The 21,940-nt window shown below is 40.3% G+C and overlaps 2 protein-coding genes across 9 annotated transcripts in view; one reads left to right on the plus strand and one right to left on the minus strand.

Annotated features, from left to right (window-relative positions):
* The window catches only part of DEPDC5 (DEP domain containing 5, GATOR1 subcomplex subunit), a 41,942-nt gene extending 37,599 nt beyond the window's left edge, over positions 1 to 4,343 (minus strand). For 5 of the 6 annotated variants that reach the window (XM_088532380.1, XM_088532378.1, XM_088532379.1 and 2 more), the window contains exons 1-7: positions 4,217 to 4,342; positions 3,359 to 3,446; positions 3,007 to 3,053; positions 2,390 to 2,475; positions 1,560 to 1,643; positions 1,052 to 1,101; positions 285 to 354 (exon numbers count right to left, since the gene is read on the minus strand). In XM_088532380.1, coding sequence (XP_088388506.1) covers positions 285 to 354; positions 1,052 to 1,101; positions 1,560 to 1,643; positions 2,390 to 2,475; positions 3,007 to 3,053; positions 3,359 to 3,446; positions 4,217 to 4,274 — 483 coding nt within the window. In that variant the 5' untranslated portion in view covers positions 4,275 to 4,342. Of the gene's footprint in view, positions 1 to 284; positions 355 to 1,051; positions 1,102 to 1,559; positions 1,644 to 2,389; positions 2,476 to 3,006; positions 3,054 to 3,358; positions 3,447 to 4,216 lie in introns of all 6 variants that reach the window. The other variant, XM_088532377.1, reaches the window with a different exon arrangement.
* A 1,666-nt stretch (positions 4,344 to 6,009) lies between these two features.
* PRR14L (proline rich 14 like) lies at positions 6,010 to 21,534 on the plus strand. Of its 3 annotated transcripts, none has more exons than XM_088532385.1 (8): positions 6,010 to 6,515; positions 8,166 to 8,290; positions 9,170 to 14,905; positions 17,416 to 17,484; positions 18,254 to 18,422; positions 18,812 to 18,918; positions 19,832 to 19,903; positions 20,581 to 21,534. In XM_088532385.1, exons 1-8 carry the CDS (start codon positions 6,051 to 6,053, stop codon positions 20,855 to 20,857), a joined length of 7,020 nt encoding a protein of 2,339 aa, XP_088388511.1. In that variant the 5' UTR covers positions 6,010 to 6,050; the 3' UTR covers positions 20,858 to 21,534. The 3 variants fall into 3 exon arrangements, with proteins under 3 accessions (XP_088388511.1, XP_088388510.1, XP_088388509.1); XM_088532384.1 differs by having other exon boundaries at positions 8,166 to 8,247; positions 9,175 to 14,905; XM_088532383.1 differs by lacking the exons at positions 17,416 to 17,484; positions 18,254 to 18,422; positions 18,812 to 18,918; positions 19,832 to 19,903; positions 20,581 to 21,534 and adding an exon at positions 15,222 to 15,296 and having other exon boundaries at positions 8,166 to 8,247; positions 9,175 to 14,905.
* Positions 21,535 to 21,940: the final 406 nt, after the last annotated feature.

Below are 21,940 nucleotides of genomic sequence, written 5' to 3' on the forward strand. Positions count from 1 at the left end.
GTTGCCAAAAGCAGAAGTCAGCTAGAGGGCAATTTATATGATTGCATCATGGGTACTTCCTCTCTGAAGAGTTTGCATTTCAATTGCCAAAGTAATTCCTAGGGCTGGCAGTACAGAATAGATAAACTGCTTTAATCACTCATCTTCAAGTATTTGTTATCATTCTTTACCTTACAACACAGACAATTCAAATGATTCACACAAATCTGCAAACAAGAGGGAATTATACGAAGACTGGCAAGGAAAGGAAGGGAAAAATTTCCCTCACTAACTCAAGATCTTACCCGGGTATCCTCACTGATGTAGCCGCAAGTGACTTTCTCACTCTTAACCCACAGTTCACCTGCTTGCGCCCTGGAAGAGCAAAAGGACAAATTATTTACCAACTACAGTGAACATGAAGATTAGAAAAACGGTCTTCAAGCAAATTAACGAGGTGCCAAACTCTGCATTCAAGGGTGATTTGAAGAGAGTTAAAAGTGCATTTGAATAAAAAGTTATCTCTAATCTAGAAAGATGTTGAACAGCTGTTTCCTGCCACACCTGCACGGCTCCTTGACCTTGTGCCATCTCAAGGAGGGCAGAATACTCTTAACAGGTGAAAGGCAAATTACTTAGCATTCACAGAGGCAGTGAGTGTGGTTGCTATCAACCTATCATTGTTTCTTTTCCTTCAGGTCAGATAAAACTCTTCCTCTACATCACACTACAGACAGAAGTCTGTGAAAAAGTAAGCGAAGGAAAATATGTGGAGGATTTTTCAGAGAAGATTCTCACACTGAATACTTACGAATACTATGAGTCTGAAGTCAGTCATGGAAGTCATAAGTATCAGAGGAATAAACATCAGTAGATAACGTACAATATATATTATTATATAATAATACATAATATATTATATAATACATATTATTCCCCCTTACAGTTGGAAATGCTAAAAATGTACATGTTTAGAGCATTCCTGTTTATAGCTGTCTGTAAAATCAGGGATTCCTACATTCTCCTGAATTTTTCCTACAATTGGGCAATAAATCAGAAATTAAGCACTCACCTGATACCTGCAAATTCAACTTTTTGGGTGACATAAGCACATGTGCTAACCTAAGAAAGATGAATTTCAGGTGTTAAAAAGTTAAATAGACTGATCTACACACACACAAAAGAAGGTAACTTAACCTAAAAAATTACAAATAGTTGCTTAGTAAATGATGCCATCACAGAGTAGACACTTCAATGCATTTCTAGTTGAAAAACATTTTGATTCAATTCCCTTCAAAGGTAATGAATTACCAAAACTCAGAACATCAGGAAAATCCCCCAGTGATTTCAATCCAAGAGACTAATGAACATTATTGCCAGAGAGCATGAAATGACAGGGCCATAACTCTTTCTATAACATAACTACATGCATTTCTCCCACTCTGACATCCCACTTGGCACAGCAAATAACTGTTGATACTGGTTTTCTTCATCCTGAAAAAAACAGTTTGTTTTTTCAGCAAGCAAGGGAAAAGGTAAATCTCCTGTGCTCTACACAGTATGGTAAGCAGAGGACCTACCAAACTTTTCTTTAGTCGCCACATATCCCCACGCCCAATGTACTGGTCTTTAAAAGTCAGCTCCACCAGGTCCAAGGTCACCTCCTAGGAAACAGAAAGAAGTTCAGATTCTTCTCGTCGTTTCCTACACAGCACCCTTCAGGTATTCTGAAGCAAGTCAGTAATCCCAACAGATGGGAGACAAAAAGGAAATTCCACGATAAGAGCTGCCAGCATTGCACACATACCTGCAACTACTGTGACCTGCAGAATGTTGCATAATGTGGCCAGAAAAAACCTCATGACTACAGGCTATGAGTCCCAGTGTTGACTAGAACCACAAGTAAAACAAATGGCTTCCACTGCTCATGAAGCTAAGGAAGACTCTTTTCCTGTGGATTTTTGTCTTGTACTGAATGCATACTTTGAATAAAGCTCTTCTAATAGTTGGGACATTCATACAAGATACTTCTTGTAAAGGCCTTCAGGTATCTAACGGTGGGAATTCATATTACGACTTTTCATTTAACTGGCACAGTTACCTTGTCTCTTCCTTCTGCATGATTATCCTGAAACTTTGGGAATCTGATTATCTTTGAGATTTCTACATCTCTGCCAAGCTATGTTAAAGCTAGCTTATAGAGTTCAAAGGGAGAGAGGAGGCAATGAAGACAGAAGAAAAAAACATATGACAAAAACACTGCAATTGTCCAAGGCTCATTTGCTTGTGAAAGGAGACTAAAAAACTTTAAATAACAATAAAAAGCCCTTTATTCCAACATTAGGGGATTCAAAGGGCTCCAAACTAGCTAAGTCAAGGAGCAGACAAAAACAAAGTTACAGTCACACACCTTTGGGTCAACAACATTCACATGGACATCCTGATACGGCCTCAGGCGGAAGACCTGTGCAACAGTCTGATCCACACTTATTGTTTCTGCCACAGAAGGAAAAAAGGGACAACAGAGAAGTGAACATCCCCAGAATGTTTCCAAGGGGCTTAAAATAAAAAATTCATTGCAGTGGAATTCTCATGAAACTTTGGAACTTAGCTAAAGAAAAAAGCCTCTCGGCTATTATTTAATTAAAGATTTGTTAAAAATAAAAGCAGAGGAGATAAAGTTTAGGCTGAATTAATTCCTGCAAGAAGAGAAGACGTACAGCCAGTCAGAGAGAGCAGGAAGAAAGCTAAGGCTAAAAAGTCAACAATTTTGTTTAAACATTACTAGCCAAAAGCTGATTTTAAAAATGGATATTCATTTCCTGATAAAATAGTAATCTTTCCATTCCTAAACAGACAAAGCATTGATTTTCTTACAAGGTTAAAATATAATTCTTTAAGGTTAAAATATACCATATTACTCAACAACTGCTACAATAACTGCTACAGTCCAAACACATAATCTTTGTCTACAATCTGTGCATATTGCATAATATGACTATGCATATGGCAAGTCTGGAGTCTCACCTTTCTGCAAATCTTCCTTAAGTGACTTCACCTGTAGAAGAAGGGGGCTAGGACACAAAAGAAAAAAAAAAAAGGCAGAAAAGTTGAAACACCAATCTACTCTAATGAAATCATTCTCTCAAAGCAATTTAGCAACACTGAGCACAGGATAAACTAAGCATTTGCCATACCATATTAACAAATATTTATATTAATGTTTTCTGAAATCATCTGAAATCATACATCATTCTCACTGCCTGCTCCCCCTTTGTCATTCCCCACAAACTTTCAGGTAAGACCTCTTGCCATAGTTATCCCCAGGCTCTTTCAGCTCTCCAGCCACACTTGGCTGATAACAGCACGAAGAATTCACCTGTATTCATCATTGGGATGTGCAATTTCCACAACATCTCCCAGCTTGATTTGAAGAAAAACTTTAGGATTTACCACCAGTTCATCATCTACAGGACAAAAAAAAAAAAAAAAGGAATATGGAAACCTGCAACGGATAAAAACGTATCAAACACAGAAACTTGCATTTTTGCATGCACAAGCCTCCTCAATATTAGTGTACTACTTCAAGATTAATACATTAACAATACAGTATATTCACTGTATTATAGTGCCCCTATCCAGCCACTTCAGTCTGGCCAATCTTGCAGACAAAACTTTTCTTTCAAGTCACAGAACATTCACATCAGATTTGTTCAACAAAAGAGCACGCTTTACAAGCAAAATCTTCTATTTCCCACTCAACGAGCACTGGCAGAAAAGCAGATAGCTGTAAAATCTTATTAGCAAAACCTTGTTAACATGCTATGATTTGGAGGCCAGGAGTAGAAAGCAAACAAAGAAATGTTCTTAGTAGCCAGAAACCCTGTGTGCATCCACAGGCAGTGATAACAAGTCATGGGTGACGCTGTCATCATTATTAAGAATGACTGAAATATACCATTAGAAGAAGCAGATGAAAAGTGACAAAAGAGCAGCAGAAGAGGCAGAATCCAGCATTTAATTTTACAGATACTATCTCATTTCATTCTGAAAAATTAACACAACTTCGTTCTGCTTTATCTTGCTATTGTGTGGAAAAGAGCCTTCCACACACTGGCTGCTAATACTGGTCATTGAGTTAAAGTTCCACCCTGCTTGTTTTGCTAAAAAGATCAATAAAACATTTAAAATAAGAAACAGCTTGTTGATCCACTGTTGTGAGCCAGAAGATACTGACCACTGCTTCCAAACCCCTTCTTATGTATGACGAGCTTGTACACCTTGTTGGTTCTCATCTTGAATTCCAGGTTGCCTCTGGGTCCCCCACCACCTTGGGTGGGGACCAGCAACACCAAAGCGCTTCTCAACTCAGCTGCTTGGAGTCAAAAGAGCAGATGACATCTCGCCCACCTAACAGGGAAATTAAAAAGAGAACAAAATACGGGCTCAGGGGATGAGCCTACTGCTACGAAAGAAGCACATTTTCCCAAGGAAGCCTTTTAGAGGGAGCCGGGGCGCTCCGTGCTGGCTGACACGGAGAAGGAAGCTCCGGCTGCCAGGGGGTCTTGCTCAGCCAACAGCGGCGCATCCAAGGGCTGGCACAGGGCAGAGGGAGAGCTGGATAAAGGTTCCTGCTCTAGCAGCACAGCTCATATCTCTCTCCAGAATGCTATCTTTTACATTTCAAGGATGCATTTCTGAACGTAACATTTTTATGACATAAGTCCAACACGCAAACACCCCCAGCTAAAAGCTCCTCTGCTTCTGTCAGCTGGGACGCTGCCACCGAGTGACACCATCACCCCCCGCGGGTGATGCTTCCGCACCAGAGCGGCACAGGCTCAGCCGGCAGAGGGCACCGGGATGTATCCACAGCGCCAGGAACAGCAAGGTCCGTGCTGAACACCGCCTCGCACCGAGTACTTTTAATTGCACGATCCATTTCTCCTCCTGCCGGCTGTAAAGCAGCGCGCCGCTATCTACGGAGCGGCGCTACTTTTCCCACTGACTTTCCGGAGCGTTACTCACACCGCGCGGTACCGGTCGGCTGCGGCTCCTCTCGTTACACCGGGCCCCGCAAGCAGGCACCAGCGGCCGCTCTTCCCGCGAGCGGCGCCGCGAGAAGCTCCCGGGAGCGCGCACGGCGGGGCGCAGGACAGCCCCGAGCAGCCTCGGAGCACCGGGAGCGCGCGCGGCCGGAGCGGGGCCGGGGGCCTCGGCGCTGAGGAGAGGAGCGAGCGGCAGCCCCGACCCGTCGTTCCCGCCTCGGGAGGCAGCGCCCACCACTTCCGCATCCGGGCGCCACATGACGCCACCACCGGGCCCGGTGAACGGGGGTGGGACGGGAGGCGACGGCGGTGGGGCCCGGATGCGGAAGTGATGCGCGCGCGGGGGCGGGCGCACGGGCGGCGCGGGCGGCAGCGGAGCCGGGGCCGCTGCCCTCGCAGGTAACGGAGCGCGGCGCGGGGCCGGGCCGGGGGCACCGCCGCGCCTCATGGCGCCCCTCGGGTGCGCCCGCGGAGGAGCTTCGCGGCTGGGCGCGAGGGCGCTGCTCGCGCGGGGGGAGAACCGGCAGCAACGGGGGCCGCCGTGCACGGCGGGCGGCCGGTGCGCCAGGAGCAGCGCGCGGTGGTTGTCCTGGGAACCCCTTCCAGTCCGGGAAGGCAGAAAGGTCCTCGCTCCTCAGGCACCCGTGTCGCGGGGAGGTAAAGGATGCGGTAGCCAAGGAGGAGCGATGGGAGCCCCGGAGATCATCGTCTCCGCAGCCAAGTTCCCGTGAGAGACGGGGGGAGCTGCTGGGAGACGTTTGAACGTGAAAATGAGAGTTAGGAGTCCGTTTGTCTGCGTGCTCTTCACTTCTTTTTGAAGCAAATGCTTTAATGCCCAAGTGCTTTTCAGCTCCGCCTAAATTTTTTTTGGAGCTACCCTTGAACACCCACATTTGCATTGGGAAGGATGAAGCTTTTGGTTTTAATGCAGAGATTGCTTCTTGTGCATGTTGATTTTAACACAGCATTTGGTTTTAGGGTAAACCGTGACAAGCTCCACCTAAGAGGTCTCCAGCTGCCCTGATGCTCTCCTCTGGGGTGGAAGCGCTCCTTGATTCATCCATGTCTGCCGTAGCGGAGGAGCTGTGCGCAGGGCTGCCGGGCAGCCTCCCCGCGGAGCTCACGGCTGTGTCGGAGCCTGGGGTTGGAGTGGCTGCAAAGTCTGATGTCCCCACAGCTGTGCGGGCACCCAGGGACACGTTGCCATCTGAGCATCACAGGACTTCTGGGGTAGAAACCTTGTCTCAGGAACTGGAGAGTTTGGGTGATGCGTCCGAGGTGACTTCTCACGGGCTGGCAGAATCTTGCACTGAAGAGTTACTGAAATCGGGAGGCCGTGAAGAGGATGAAGAAACCCAAAAAAGAGACTCTAGGAAACTAGACTCTTCTACTGGTGGATGCCAGAAAGAAGATACAGAGGGACAAGATGCTGAGGAGTATCCTGAATGCGGTGCTTTAAGCCCTGAGGAAAGTTCGTGGTCAAAACAAGTAAGACAATAGAAAAATTGATGTTTGCATGATATTTTGAGTTCAGGGTTATGGTGACTAGGGAGAGAATTTTGTCCATGGGGTTTCCTGTTTTGTGTTTGTTTCTTCTGTAATATGTATCATTCTTTTGGTTTTCAAGGGTTCAGTTAAAGCTAGTACTTATCACTGAGTAAACCAACAGCATTTTAAAATACCAAGGTTTTCTTTTCCCTTTTGTGAATACTATTGGAATTGTATCAGGCAGATATGCAACAATAAGAAGACAGGTGCCCAAAAAGAGAAGAAAAGAAACAACTAAACAATCTTGCCTTGGCCAGTCTCCATGTCCTTATGGGTACAATATATTCCACAGATGATATCCCCAGTGAAGGTACTAATCATTAAATAATAGTTATTTTAGTCTTGTAGTAGTATTACAGTGTCACAAGGGCTCCAATTTAGGGTTTCAAGGGTTCTTTTTATCTAAAAACATAGATTCTTCTTCACTTTTAGAGTTTTCATTTATAAATATTTTGGTGTCCTTTTTCAAATTAATAAGGCTTACATGGTCACTTTCCTTTTCCCCTAGAACAAACACTAATGATAAAAATGCTCTTTCTATGCAAAGGCTCATTGAGTGTAAAGAAAAGTAAATTTGATGTATAAATAATATGCTAGTATTGGATAAAAACTGCTGAAGAATACTCTATTAAAAACTGAAGATTCCCAAATTTTTCTATTAAAAGTTGCAATTTTTTTTTATGTGTGTTTGTGTTTTTACAGCAGGTGGCATTTTTTTATACTCCCTAGGTATAACTCAGATTTCCCTTGTCTCCCTTAATTTTGTTGTTTTGATTACTGGTATTAGAAAATAGTTTGCCTCTAACTACCTCAAGGTTTCAGAAATACATGCATGACTGTTTTCAGGGAAAGTAATATACAGAATTTTAGTGACTCCTCGATTCTCAGTTGACTAGCTAATTCAACTCAATTCTCTTTAGTTTGTCAGAAACAGGAGATGGGAGAGAAAAAAAGTATTGTGGCTAAACATACATCAGTTAGGTAATATCTGGGTAAGATACATATTTTACATGTACTACTGGATGTAAAAGCTAAAAGAGTTTGCTGTTGTAACTCTAGAATTGGATATGTTTGGTTTACTTGTAAATATGTGAAATCAGAATTCATTAAATTTTCCATAGTTACTGAATGACCTAGACTTCCAACTCAAAACATCAGTCAGTTTGGCTTAACCATTCTGAAAGCCCTGGATGTTTAACAACTTTCAAATGTACGTATGAAGAACAAGTATCTGGGCCATTCTATACCTCTTTCTTTCTAAACAAGTAACAAATCTTTGCGTTGAATGATTCTGAAAATGCTCACTTTGGGAGATGATATTTTTTTAGCCTCATCTCTGATCACTTTGATCACACAGGATCTGTTTTAAATTTGGCATAGGCAGGGCTGCCTGTATTGTCAATCTTAAAATCAAGCTTATGTGCATAAATTGGTTATTTTTCTTCCTCCCTCCAAGGGCCGATATTTTCTGAGGTTTCTTGGTGGGTTCTCTCTTCAGCACTAACCTACCTGAGCAAGTGCAGTTCCTGGAATGTGCAAAAATAATCAGAGAACTGATCAGCCTTCAGTGGTATTTCTGTCTTGTTTCAGGACGAGCTTCACTTAAATCAGCATGGGGTGAAGTTTTCAAGGATCTGTTGCACTGAAATACCAGGATCTCTGAAGAACAAAGGTGCATATTTTAGTTGTATGTTTGTATCTACCCCCTGCTTCTCTCCCAGATCCCCCTTTATTTGAAAAATTACCAAAAAGTTTTAATCAGTGTACTCGTGGATTACAGTGGCACAAAATTTATGTATTTACTGCTGTTTACTGAAATGAACCATAAAACAAAACCAAAAAAACCCCTTTGTACTTACTTGTTTGAAGGTGTGCCATTGTTTTGTTCCTTTGCTGAAAACCAAAAAAAAAAAAAATGCTAAAAGGATTCTAGTAGTTTGAATGAATATGTTCCATGTAACGTTTTGATTTTGAAGATATTCTTCAGTAACTCTTTCTTTCTTTTAATGTTCTGTCACTTTTGACTTAGTAGCTTCTTTGTGATTTTACTGAAGTGTTTAGTAATATCCATGATGGCTTGGATAGGATAGGATCTTCATTGCCTTCTTGTGGATCATTTGTTGACTAGAGTGCACTCAGGAAGGGAGAAAAATGGCTATTCAATTCACAGATATTTCTAAAGTAGGACAGCTAATGCAAAAAAGTGTCCTGCTATATTAAGCATCACTGTTCCAACTAAGTATAATGATTTTGAACAGGACTCTTAATGTAGCGCCTGTACTGCACGTTGCTCATTGAGAGGAATCTGAAAAATACAGGATATGGGATGAAATATTTTTCAATACAAACATTCCTCCAAATTATGCTTATTGCATTAATGTTTTGGTAGCTTGTTTGCGCGTTTGGTTTTGTGTGTTTTGGGAGGGGGTGGTGGTTTGGTCAGTTTTTTGTTTTGTTTTTTAGAATTGTGATAGCATTAGTAGCAACAAGCCAACATTTCTATACAAGGTATTCTATGTATTGCTTAAGGGAACGTGGTAAGTTAAATTTGTTCTAAAATTAGTGTGTGGTACTGACTTTCTTTACTTTTCATGTGCAGAAGAAAACCAAGCAAATGTTCAGGTGACAGCTGAAACTCTACCAAAGCCTGCTGAAGAAGCACAAGGTATGAAGGCTGATGGGACTAGGCTGTTTAGTAAAGCAGGATACAGGAATGACAGAGTGAGTAAAGATCTTCCACCTGAGAGCAATGAATGCCCAGATGTAGGCAGAGTCATGGCCAGTGATAAGGTTTCAGAAACCGGCACATTAGTTTTTTCAAAGCCTTTAGCAGTCAGGAACGTTGAATCGGCCATTGAACATCCACAAGAAATAAATGAATATAATGGGTTAAAGGCCCCTACTGTCATGCCATTGTCAACAGGGAGTAATGTATCTATTTTGGAAACTAGAAAAGAAAAGCTACCCAGGGAAATTCCTGTTGATGAATTCAATACACCACTTGCTATTTGCCAGTCCTATCAGCAGGATGAAGGAAGGAATGTTTATGACTTCAGAACTGTTCCTCTACCTAATAATGAACCTGACAGGGCATCAATACAGAGTTCTAGAACACTCTGCCTACCCATTTCAGATGTTTCATGCTCTGTTCAGAAAGGCACCTGTTACCTGGACTTCAGAAATACCCTTGGAGAAAGCAGCAGTACTGCAGTCTGTAGAATTCACAGAGAAGGCCAGGAAGAGAATCTTTCTGAAAAAACAGAAAGTCAAAATCATCATGATCTAGAAACTGGATTTCCAGAGAACCAGAGCTCCAAATCAATACCAGCAGAACAGCCCTCAGTGGTAGGGAATGAAGAATTATATAGGGATAAAACTGATCATAGAGAAGTAAGTGATAATATAGATAATTCATACAGCTCTGAACTTGAAGACACTGCTGAAATCCAGAGAAAAATTGCTATGGGAGATAAAGATGAAGATCGTATTCATCCTGAAGCTCAAGGAGATGTTAATTCTGAGTGTTGTAATTCTTCAGTTTTTAGTTCCATTGCTTCATCTCCTGAGGATTTCTCAAGAGAAAAATTAAAAATCATCCCATCAGAAGCTGGTAAGTGGAAAAAAGACCAGTGTCAATTAGCAGTCAGTGATCAGCACAAGGGTGATGCAACAGAAAATAGTCTATTGATGGAAACAAATAACATTGTTCCCCCTGAAACTGAGCAGACATACGTATGTTTTTATAATACCTCCAATAAAAACACTACTTCTCCTAACAGCTATGGCTGTGTGGAACTCAATACCAAGTTAGAAAAAGGCTCACCTGTGCTACAACTTCTTGGAGAGGAATCTGAGAGTAATACCACATCAGAAGAGGCTGGCAATTTAGTTGAAGCTACAGAAGCCAACAGTATTGACAGTTTATCCATTGGCAAAGAAACTAATTTGGTTTATTCACTAAATATGCCTTTACCTACTTTTGCACAAATTTCACAAGTACCTCATGATAATGAACTTACTCCTTGTACTGCTAAGGAAGTGTCAAGCAGAGACAAGGCTCAGGATAGCCTATCTGGAAAAGGATCAATTGATGCTTCTAGAGCAACGGAGGAACAAATTGCTGAATTTGAGCTTCCAGAAGACAAATTCAAGCCTTCGGTAAATTTTAAGATTATTGATACCCCTAATCCCGCAAACAAAGTTTCCCAAAATAATGTGATGTTTTTACTGAGGAATATAGACAGTGTGGTCACTGATTCAGAAAATGAACAGAGTAACACGTGGAATTGTAACTATCAGAGTATGGAAGACCAATGTACAACTGCCACTGCTTCCTCTATTTTATCAGAGAGGACACATGTAGGTGATGACTTCCCAGGTCGTTTGTTTAAGGATGAGGTTGAAACGAAGGCTGGAGAAAGTGATAGTCTGGAAGGAGAAGATTCACTTGGATGTAATAGTAAAGAAGCTGTCATTTCTGAAAAACACTTCCCTTCAGCAGGTAGATCTGTTCCTTGTGAAAATGACGAGGGTAATGGAAGTGTAGCTCTGCAGGTAGTAAATGAGACTTCCAAAGGAAAAAACATACTTTGCTCAGCTTCTGCTACAGAGAAGACCACTATTACCCTGTTAAGGGATGAGGTATCAAATGCAAATATGGAGGTTGAAGGTCTAAAACAGCTTGACCCTGATAAAGATGGCAATGAAATTATTTGTGACAGAGATAAAGCACAAGAACCAATTAGCATGTGTGTTCTCCAGATGGATAAATCTGATAAAATAAGAACTGTGAATTCTCCAGATGCTCCTGAATGCAATCAGAGAAGTGAGTCTAGTGAACAGCTGTTAGTCAGATACTTGATCGAAAAACAATGTGTTCATAATTATGGATTTTGCAACTCTCCATTAGGCCTAAAGAATAGAGAAATTGGCACATTAGAGGAAAAAGACGTGTCATCACTCACAGCTAATCTCTCTGAATACAGTGCTTCAATCTATGATTCAAGTCAGTTTTTTGACAACTTGAATATTCAAGGACCATGCACTAGTCAACCAGCAACAACCATGGGTCCAATTGAAAATGAGTTTCTTGCAGGTCAAAGTGAGTTAGTTGGGCCAGTTTCAGGCAGCAGGCAAAATGAAACTGAGCTGCCAGATGAAAATGTTGAGACTCAACATTTAGAAAGCTTACACAAACAACCTGTTTTACAAACTTTACTTATTTCTGTAGAAAAAAATAAAATAACAATTGATCCTAGTCAAGGTGAAGAGATGCTTTTAAAAAATGGCGACAACTTGACTCCATTAGTTCATAAATGCGTAAGAGAAGATAATTTTCAAGCAACTATAAAAGATAACACAGTGGGTTTTGATTCTGTAAATCATGTGGGAAATGCAGATTTTTCAGGATACACATGCTTCATAAATGAACTAACTGAGGAAAAAACAAATGAATTTAAAGAATCAAAGAAAGCACATGGAAGAGAAGATAAAAGAACTTTTGAAGAAGGCTTTTGTAGCAAAACACATTGCTCACAACACAGTTGCTCTGTCAGTTGTGAGGAGGAGAAAGGAGAGTTGCTAGTATTTGCAGGAAACACAGTTCATAAAACTTTGTCAAAGATAGAGTGTTTTGTGGGGGATCAAGAAAATACAGTCAATGTCCCATCTTTGCCCATTTCCACATTAATCCATGGGAGTCTGTCAGATAAGCCAGAAAACATGAATCTGTTTTCAGAGATGGAAAACAAATCAAGTCTTAGAGTAAAACCTATGTTAGATAACACACAGCAACAGTTACTGTTTGAGCCTGGTAAAGAAACTGATGTTCAAAAGGGTATAGATCTACCCCAGCCCAGGAAGTCTGCGATCCAAGAAGCTTACACCGAGCCTCATGTGGATTTGGAAACACACACAGCTGTGAGCTTGGGAGTCTCTCTTCCTCAGAAGGAAAAGCAGTGTATGTCAATTGAGAATACACCAATAGATGAACTTGATTCATCTTCAACATATATTTTTAACAAAGTTTCTTCAGTGACAAAACCTCTTTATATAACAATGCGTGTGAAGAGAAAAGGCAGAATACATATATGTGAGAGTCCATCTTCAGAGCATGGAAAAGCAACTGGCTTGCTGAAAAATGCAAAGAGCTCCCGAGTTTGTGTACAGAGCAAAGGAGGCCCCACAGGTGATGGGGACAGTGAACTACCTCTAAAAAACATGGATGTAACTTTACCAGAAAATAATTTTAATGATTGTAGAGAGAAGCTTAAGACTTTGTGTGTAGAAGATAAAATGGAGAGAGAAGCGTCCCCTGGAAAAACGTTGCCAATATATTCTACTCTTGATGAAGGAATCAAGAGAAGGATCAATCAGGTTTCAGAAATGATGTATGATTGTCAAGCTGAAGATCTATTTGACACAAAATCTTCACCCGAAATCCAGTATGATGCAACACCCACGTTTTTTCCATGTATGAGCATGCAGTCAAACAGTTGCAAAGAATCATCCCAAAAGCATGTAGTTTGCAGGGAAGTATGTGTGCCTTACAACTTAAATGCACAGAGGAAAGATAATACAAAGGAGATTAGAGAAGGCCAAGACACTATTCCAACTCATTCAGTTTGGAAAGAAAATGAAACTTTAGGTTCAGAGAAACTTGATCAAATAAAAAAATGTCAGGCACTTAAACGAAAGAAAACATATGATGAGGTGGAAGCGCATCTGCCAGACAAGGCACAACAAGAACACAGGTCAAGTTACCAAGCAAAAGTCACACTACAACCAAGTGCATTGTCCAATTCGAAACTTTTATGCAGCTCTTCAAAGGAGTTGGTGATATCAAGAGATACGAAGTTTGAAAGTCCTTCAAAGCAGATTTTTGCTGTTATAAACAGTGGAAATAAACTACATAGCACTTTACAAGATGTCAAAAGGCCAAAGATTACCACAGATGTTATTAGTTCACAGCTTTTGAAGAGTCAGGGTTCAGAAACAGAAAACCTGAGCCTTAATTCAGAGTCCTGCATTAAAGGAGTACCATCCTCTGACAGTTTGAATTGTGCTTGCCATCTACACCCAGAAACTGCATGTGATGAAATCCATGGTGCCTTTGGAGCTACAAATAAACTAAGAGGACTTCCTCCATTAAAAATACAGCCTAGAAGGGCATGCAAAAAAGTTCCTACATCAGAACAACCAAAAAGTGTAAGAAAAGGCAACAAAATGAGAAGTTCAGCTTCAAAGACTCCCTCGGAAACATTCTGTAAGCTCCTCAATTCTTTGCACCTTTCATATAAACCACCAACAATGGAAACGGAAATGGCCACAAGGTTGGTGCGTATGCCGAGGCAGAGGGCCAAAAGGTGCAGCTTGTTGAGCAACTTGAATACTAGAAAATGTACCAAAGAACCAGCACTGTTAAGCAAGCTGTCTGCAATGGCCAATAAACTCCTGGCGCCTGCCAAAGGCATCCATAACTTAAAGTCCCTGCCATGTTCTTCTGAAATTCTTCCAGTGGCTGGGAGGTACAGCCAACGTAGAGCTAAAAATCTTTTGGAAGCTTTTTCTTGCATTAACAGGAACTTACACTCACACTGGGCTGACAGTTGGTGCACCAAGATGTTCAGCTTTCAGTCTCTGGCACTTTATCCTGTAAAATCTACCAAAATACCTTTTTTAGATTTGAGGCACAGGTCTCCATCCTCACCCGTGGATACCCCAGTTTTCCCCATTTCTTTTCAAATAAAATTGGACTCTAGTTCTGTGACAGACCTCACAGGGATTATATCCCAGTGCTCTGTACATCACAGACGGGTTTTGGGAGAAACACCAGAACTATCTTCAGAATGGACCTTCTCTTTTCTCCTGTCTCAGAGCTCTTCAGGTACAACAGCTTCCAAGGAAGATTGCAGTCTGGCTAATGAGCTGCCTTCTTCTCGTTCTTTAACAACTCCAGGGGCTGCTGCCCTTCATCCTGACCATGGAAGAAATGCCATAGCTGCACGAAGAAAAAGTTACTCTATGCTTGGCCTTCAGACAGTGTTAGCACTTTCTTCCCCTGGATGTTACAGGATTTGGACAAGAAGAAGAAACTTAACCAGTCGTATTCCTACCATCCAGAGACTATTTATGTCACAGTTCACCCAGGGTTTGAAAGGGGTAAGGTTTGCAACTTCCGTAGCAGATGACCTCTTCTCTTCATTGCCGTACTCGCTGGGCAGGGCACTATCCATATGGAGTCAGCATGGTCCTTCTGCCCGTCCCTCCGAAATCACTCCTCTCCATTCCCATCAGTGCAAGTGGCAGCCAAGTGGGGGCATCGAGAACAGGTAAAACCCATCAACTTTTTTCTGAGAATAAATAAATAAATGAATATATATATATATTTATTTATAGGATACATACTTGCTCCTTTTTGGGAGGGAGAGGGTGTTTGCAGCTTGCACTTGGAGGGTCAGTTTTCCCTGTTCCAAATCTGCACACTCTGCTCCAAAGATGGCTCACCATGGAAGATTCTTCCCTATGGAAGAGTTTGTTAGTTGAATTTAAACAGACTTGCATTGGCTTCTTTAATACTATCGTCTTTTGGCAGAGTGGCTAACTGTATTTTCTTCTCCCTTGCAAAATATACACACCATGCATCAGAATATATAATGCAGAAAGGTGAGCTACTTCTTTAGGTCTATTCAGAGTGACTGCAGAACAACTGGATTTCTGAGGTAGGAAAGTTGTGGGGTTTTTTTGTTTTTTGTGTTTTTTTTTTTGTTTTGTTTTGTTTTGTTTTTTTTCCAGAGGTCTCAGCCACAACTGCTACTTGGATTGCTGTAAAATGCTCAATATCAAATTAGGAGGAATCCTCATTGGGGGGCATCACTAAATTTTGAATTGTGTTCTGTGGCTGGTGTGTGCTAACTGTAACCTCTTTATACGTGCCGTGTCCTTTGATGGCATCTGCCAGGTGTTTTGTTGGCACAAGAAAGTGTAGCTCCAATTCAGGTTGGTAATGGACTTTGGTGTCTGTTATTCTCAATACCAGTGCGAAGAGCAGTGAAGTCTACTTTGCACATTTAAGTTATTTTTGTTATCAGCATTTGAGACATGGGACTGTTCAGTGCCCAACTTCGCAGTCTTCAGATTCCTGAACAGAGTATAAGCTCATGAGCACTGCAGAAAAGGTCACTTCATTAACTCCTTTCTTCAATAATTGTTATCTCTAGAGGATTGCTGAATTGGCTTATCTGTGTCCCAACTTGATATATGTAAAATTAGAAAACATGCCAGATAATTAACACCATGTTTTGCTTTGTGGAAATGGAGAATTTATCTAACAGCTTAAGTAATTAGCCTGCTAATTTAAATTCCATTGTACACTAAAGGTTTGAGTGAGCTTATGAAAGAAATACTCCTTTCTGCAAGTTCTTTGCAGTGAAAGAATGAAGTTGAATAATGGTCCCTAGGTCCAAATGGCTTTGCAGGATGCTCTATTGGACTTGCATTTTTTTTTTCTGCTTTATGCGAGACAGTATTTCAAGCTAAACTTGAAAGTGTACAGATTAGTGCTCTGGAAGCAATCAGACTAGTAGACTTTAGCTATCAGTAAGATGAGCAGTAAGTTTAAGATATTATTGCCATTCATGAAAACAAAACAAACTCCCTACTTTTTAAAACTTCTATGAATGAAGTAAATGCATTATTTTTAATTGTTGAGACAGATTGTCCTTGGACTGGAGCTGCTTTACGGTGTTATTTCCTCCTAAACTTAAGTCTGGAGACTGCTCTCTAAAAAGTTTATCCTGTACTTTCTACTGCCATTAATAAGGCTTCTTTAAGTGAAATCTGCCTTTTTTTCCTATTCAAAATTCTGAAGTGGTTTTATTTTCTTCTCCTGTAATTTTTTCTTACTGCATAAAGCACACAGCTCTGCCTTTAGCAAGGAGGACTCTGATCACACAGCGAGTGCAGATTCCAGTATTTCTGGGCTAGGGAGTGAAACACTGAGAGAAAAGAAACTTTGTAATTCTGATGCTAAAAGACAAATGCAAGAAATCAGTTGTTTTGATCTTCTTATACACTGTGCTGTCAGCATGGTTAGCTTTCATTTATTTTGTAGCATTTTGATCTGAATGTATCTTCTTTGCTTTCAAAGAGTGACCTATTTGTACCTGTTAGTTTAGGAAAGTAGCAAGTACAAGATGGGCTGCTCAGTACTTGACCCAACTGACCCATTTGTTCTTGCTGTTAATGGCATGGGTAAAAAAGCAAAGCTTAAGCTTTAAGGACCCAGAGCTGCCATGCTACATTTTATTTCACAGCGTTATGGTGTTCACCAGCCATTATGGAAATGGTTACTCCCATCAATTAAGAGTATTCCAATAAGAGTATAGGATTGAGAGATGACACTGAGTTAATCCTGTGGGAATCTTCCTTATACTTGTTATTTTTGCCACCACACTGTTTTCTGTTTAGTAGCCAAATCCTTTAAAGTTTTTGGTTATGCTTTTTTTTTTTTTAATGGGATTCTTGAATAAAGAATCTTGGCTTTCATAGAAATAATTTCAATTTTCAGACTAACAGTCACGCGCTCTTTCTATATTCATTTCTTATTATTACCACTCTAAAGGGAAAATAAGAGTATTTCCTTAACAAGCTGTCAGTGAAATTTAGTTACTAGTAGAGTGGCTTGATCTTGAAGGGTTTTAGTCTTTCTTCTCCCTCCCATTCCTGAAATCAACATCTTTTTCTTAGAATATAGTTTGTACTAAGAAATTTCTCTCTTTTATTATGGTGTCAATCTAACTTCTGTCATTGTTTGCTTGTTTAATTTTCCTTTTTAAACCAGCTATGCCATTTTACCGCACTTACCTGTTCAGAGGACAGAAGCTCTACAGTCAGCAGCTCATGAGATACGGTGAGTCTCTTGGCCTTTGTGTCACTCTGCTCTCAGTTTTTGGCAGTTCACTACCAGAGCAGCTTTGTGATAAAAGTTTTGGTGAATTAAACAGACTAGATAACAGAAAAGATAAGCGTTGATTCACAGAAAATACCACCCAGATCACTGTGCAGAAGAATTCTGTTACTTTGCAACTGTGTTGCGCCACTTTCTATGAAATGAATATCTGTGAAACTGTGCAATTTTTGTTTATGGATATTTTGTTTATGGATATATTATTTCCATTTGAGTAGCTGGACATTAAGCATTAATACAAGCATTAATACTTCCTTCTGTCCTTTGCCACTGTTGGAATGGCAGATATAGAAGCTATCTTGAAAATTTATCTGTGAACAAAAAGTACTCAACAGCTGTGCAAAAGAAATTTGCTGATCGAAAAGGAGGACTAACCACTTCCTTTAGTAGTTACCATAAAGAGCTGTAAACACTTTAACTCTGTGGAAAAGGGAAAAAATGTGTTTTTAAAATAGAAGTTCAAATATACTGGCAATTTAGTTTGCATCAGTACCAGTGAGGGCTGGAGCAGTTCTAGGCTGTATGCAGGTACTGGAGAAAGATAGAAAGGTTCATTTAGGCAGCTTTTTGAACTGCATTGCTTTTGTGCCCATGCTGCAATTTAGGAACACTGCCTGACAGCATGAAATGCTACCACCGCATAAATCGGGTATCAATCATAAATCAGTTATCAACCTACTTTTTTTCTTTTTTCCTTTTCTTTTGGCTATAGTCTGGGACCTTCATTCCCTCTTCCATTACCAAAGCCCTGCTCGCTTCCAGAATCATCGTCATCTCCCCTCAGGCTTTCAGCGTCGGAGCTCCAGGTCCCTGCCTTTGATGAAGCTGATGCTTCTGTTCCAGCCTGTCTTAAATCCCAAGATGACACAGACCTGAAAAAAGTGAGTTCATTTTTTTTGGTTTTGGCTATCTTTTTTATGTTTTTGTGCTAGAAACAGACATAGTACCTGTTCAGGAGAATTACCATATTGTGAACAACAGCTGTTACTGCTTTTAGATCTCTCTACCACAAGCACCTGAAGTTGCTGCTGAGGGAATGTATCTAGTTAGTGTTAAAGACCAGGAGGGAGAACAGGCTCCTAGTCCTAGTCTGTGCTGCTCCTTTCTTTTTTTGAAGCAGAGAGAAAAAATGGCAAAACAGAGGAATAGGAAAAAGTTCTTCACATGATAATCCATATTCTAGATGAAGGGAATTCTATTAACTAGCAGGGTAATTCTATTACTTCTTTCACTAAAGTGACTTTTTTTTCTTTTTTTTTTTTTTTTTAAGATTGAGCCAGAAAAGAGGCCAAAGAAAGTCTCCCAGATCCGAATCCGGAAAACTGTTCCTAAGCCAGACCCTAACCTTACTCCTATGGGACTCCCCAGACCAAAAAGGTGAGCAGTGTCTTTTAATTTGCACTATTTTGTACACTCCCAGTTGAGCAATGCCTCATGCTTGCTTCCTTTATAAGGAAGGATTGAGACCTACCTGCTACAAATCTATAAAAGACTGGATAAGGACATAAGTCTTTGAATATAATTTCTTTCAAATGAGAAGGGATAAGTAAAGGACTACAGCATTGGAATGACCGACTTGTTTTTACACAAAACACGAAACACTAAGCTGCAATGGAATGATTTTTCAAAGGGTTAGAAAAAAATGAGTAATTCTTATTTAGTTCAAGTAAAGAAATGTACATTGAAATTTCAGTATTCCTGCTCAGCACAGAGAGGTGAAGTGACCTGTCAGGAAGTTTTCCTGATGTAAATGATGCTGGGAGTTCTTCACAGGCTCTAACTGCTTATGGAATATGATCTTACAAGAACAGTATAAATGTGGGCAGTCATGAAGCCAGATTGCTTTTTTCAATGCAGTCGGTCATCCAGTATTTTTTCCACTTTAGTTCCTGAATGGAAGTGCCAGTTTTGATAAAGCAATACGTTTCTTCAGAGATCAGCTTAATAATTTTAAAGTATCAATAACCGACAATTAAAATGGGGCTCAAGAAATAAATGTTCATTTGAGCATCGTTATTTAAAACATCATAGAAAGCTAGAAGGAGCATTCTCTGCGGAAATGGCAACTCTTGACTCAGACCTTTTCAAACATGCTTTGAATGGTACTTACGACCTAATCTTTCATTCCATTCTAGCCCTAATTAGACTCTAAATCAGTCTTTTAATTTAAAGCTTAATTACTTAGTGTTTACAGACAGTAAACTGTATTTGCGTCTGGTAAATCTGCTTTTTTGTGAAAGAGGATGGTTTTAAAATTACTTCTTGACTGCTTTGTTCATTACTTTTTCAGGCTTAAGAAGAAAGAATTTAGTTTAGAAGAAATATACACAAACAAGAACTATAAGTCTCCTCCTCCGGCCAGGTTGGTTGTGCTCACTAATGAGAACTGAAGATATTTGCAAATTAATTAAGCAGTGGTAGGAGACTAAGGTATCTGGAATCTAAGGAGGGGGATACACTTGAAAAATTTTCCTGGTTCAGAGTGGTTAGTTCAAGGAAATTAGTGTTTGAATAGAAAGCAGTGAAAGAGAGTATGAACTAAGAATTCTGCCACTGTATAAGTTAAGGTTTGTGTGTTTTTTTTTCACCTACTCATTCCTTCAGTGTCCATCCAAATATTTTTGCTTTAATTCTGCACTTTATAAATGCAAAGGCAACTAAATATTCTAAAAATCACCAAAGTAACTGCAATGAACTATACATTGCATGAGTATCAAGATTGCTACTTGATTTTACTTCATATATTTTTAAAAAAAAAGTTCAGAACACAAGTGTGTTTTTTCTATGCTAAATATATGCAACTGAAGTAAAGACACAAAGAGATTCAACCCAGATATCTCTGCACTACTAAGAAATTATCTAGTTAGGAGTATAAAAATGCAGGTGTTGGAAATGCAAGCTGCAGATAAGTGTGTATGAGAAGGGCTGTAGAAAAGTAAAAGTTGGAAGCATGTTTACGTGGTTTATGAAGTGCATCCATCTCCCTGAGCTTGCATGGTAGTTAACTGCTTCCTGAGTCCTATCCTTTGCTTTCACCAGGAGCCTGGAAACAATCTTTGAAGAGCCCAAGGTGAAAAACGGAGTCTTGATCTCTGTCAGCCAGCAGAAGAGGAAACGGATTCTGGAGTTTCAGGACTTCACTGTCCCCCGAAAGAGGAAGGCACGAAGCAAAATCAAAGCAGTGGGTAGCTTCACTCGAGCAAAAAAAGCTGCACTACAGGGTGCAGAGCTAGATGCTCTTCTGATTAAGAAGCTCATGGACCTTGAAGCCTTTTTTGCAAACGAGGCTGAGCATGAGCCGGCCTCCAGCAGCTGAGAGGTGACCAGCTCGGAACGGCTCAGTCGGCTCCTTTCATGTTTTAGTCCACTGGGAAGAAATTTACCTGCTTCTTCATACCTTACTCTACCGCTCACTTTTAATATGTGATGATCAGTTACTGGCTGTGGACCTCTTTAAGGTGCTATTTTTTTTTTTAATGCTAGGAGAGGGATTCTCTGAAGTCCCTATGTGTAGCACAGCCCCACATGATTTACCATTCCTTGTTTAACGTCTGGAAATGATGGCTAATGTTTAATTATGTTTAACACCTCTTGAGGGTAGAGTAGAAGTATAAAGGAGGGGGTATTGCACCTTCAGTGATACTAGGACTTTTTACTCCAGAACATTTGCACATTTGAGTCTGCTGTGGTTACTAGAGTCACTATCTTGAACAACCTGAGAGAAGAGAAGAGGGTGTTTGACAAGGATGAATTCTAGTAAACAAACTCTTGATATACCACTAACTTTTTAATTATTAAAAGTAGCAGTCTGACTTTGCTTTCAATTGTTTCTTCCTTATGTTTACTTAGAAGGTTTCTTCTAAGTTTCTGTGCCCTTCCTGCCTTTAGGCAACAGAAACCCCACATGACTAGGACTTTAAATAACTTGCACTTTGTATGTGTTTCCTGGGTTGCTGCATGAGGACGCCTTTCAATGTGATGCATCTCCAAAAAGATTGTATTTTAAGAAAAAATGGTGCCCAGTGCTAATTTCTCCCCCAAAGTACAGTGAATTTTCACATAATTAGCTGGTGCTTTTTACCTCTTCTCCAGAGGCAAAGGTAAGTAGCCCAGAAGGATGTTAAGCTAAAGGACACTTAAGTAGAGGTTTTTATTTAGCTGAGTTGCTGCTTGCAGAGAACACCAGCAAAAACTTTGAGAATCGTTTTAAGTAATTTTAATTCCAATAAAAATATCAATTTGATTTTAATGCCAACAACAAAATACATTTGTTCCACTGGGATGGGGGAAATGTTTTTGTTGTTTTTTTTACTGTTTTAGGTTTACAATTTATATAGCTCATAATTAGATCTCTGAATAGCATTATTGCATATAATAGCTGATGTTGTACAAAAAGCCT

This window comes from Tinamus guttatus, unplaced genomic scaffold (assembly GCF_059628265.1).
Source record: "Tinamus guttatus ecotype Peru unplaced genomic scaffold, ASM5962826v1 Tinamus_guttatus_pri_ptg000459l, whole genome shotgun sequence".
Classification (NCBI taxonomy): domain Eukaryota; kingdom Metazoa; phylum Chordata; class Aves; order Tinamiformes; family Tinamidae; genus Tinamus; species Tinamus guttatus.

Coding starts and splice junctions, on each gene's coding strand:
- PRR14L (XM_088532385.1), top strand. CDS start 6,051: ATGCTCTCCTCTGGGGTGGAAGCGCTCCTTGATTCATCCATGTCTGCC. Junction 17,485..18,253: donor TCAGCAGCTCATGAGATACG/GTGAGTCTCTTG, acceptor TTTTGGCTATAG/TCTGGGACCTTCATTCCCTC. Junction 19,904..20,580: donor AAGTCTCCTCCTCCGGCCAG/GTTGGTTGTGCT, acceptor TGCTTTCACCAG/GAGCCTGGAAACAATCTTTG.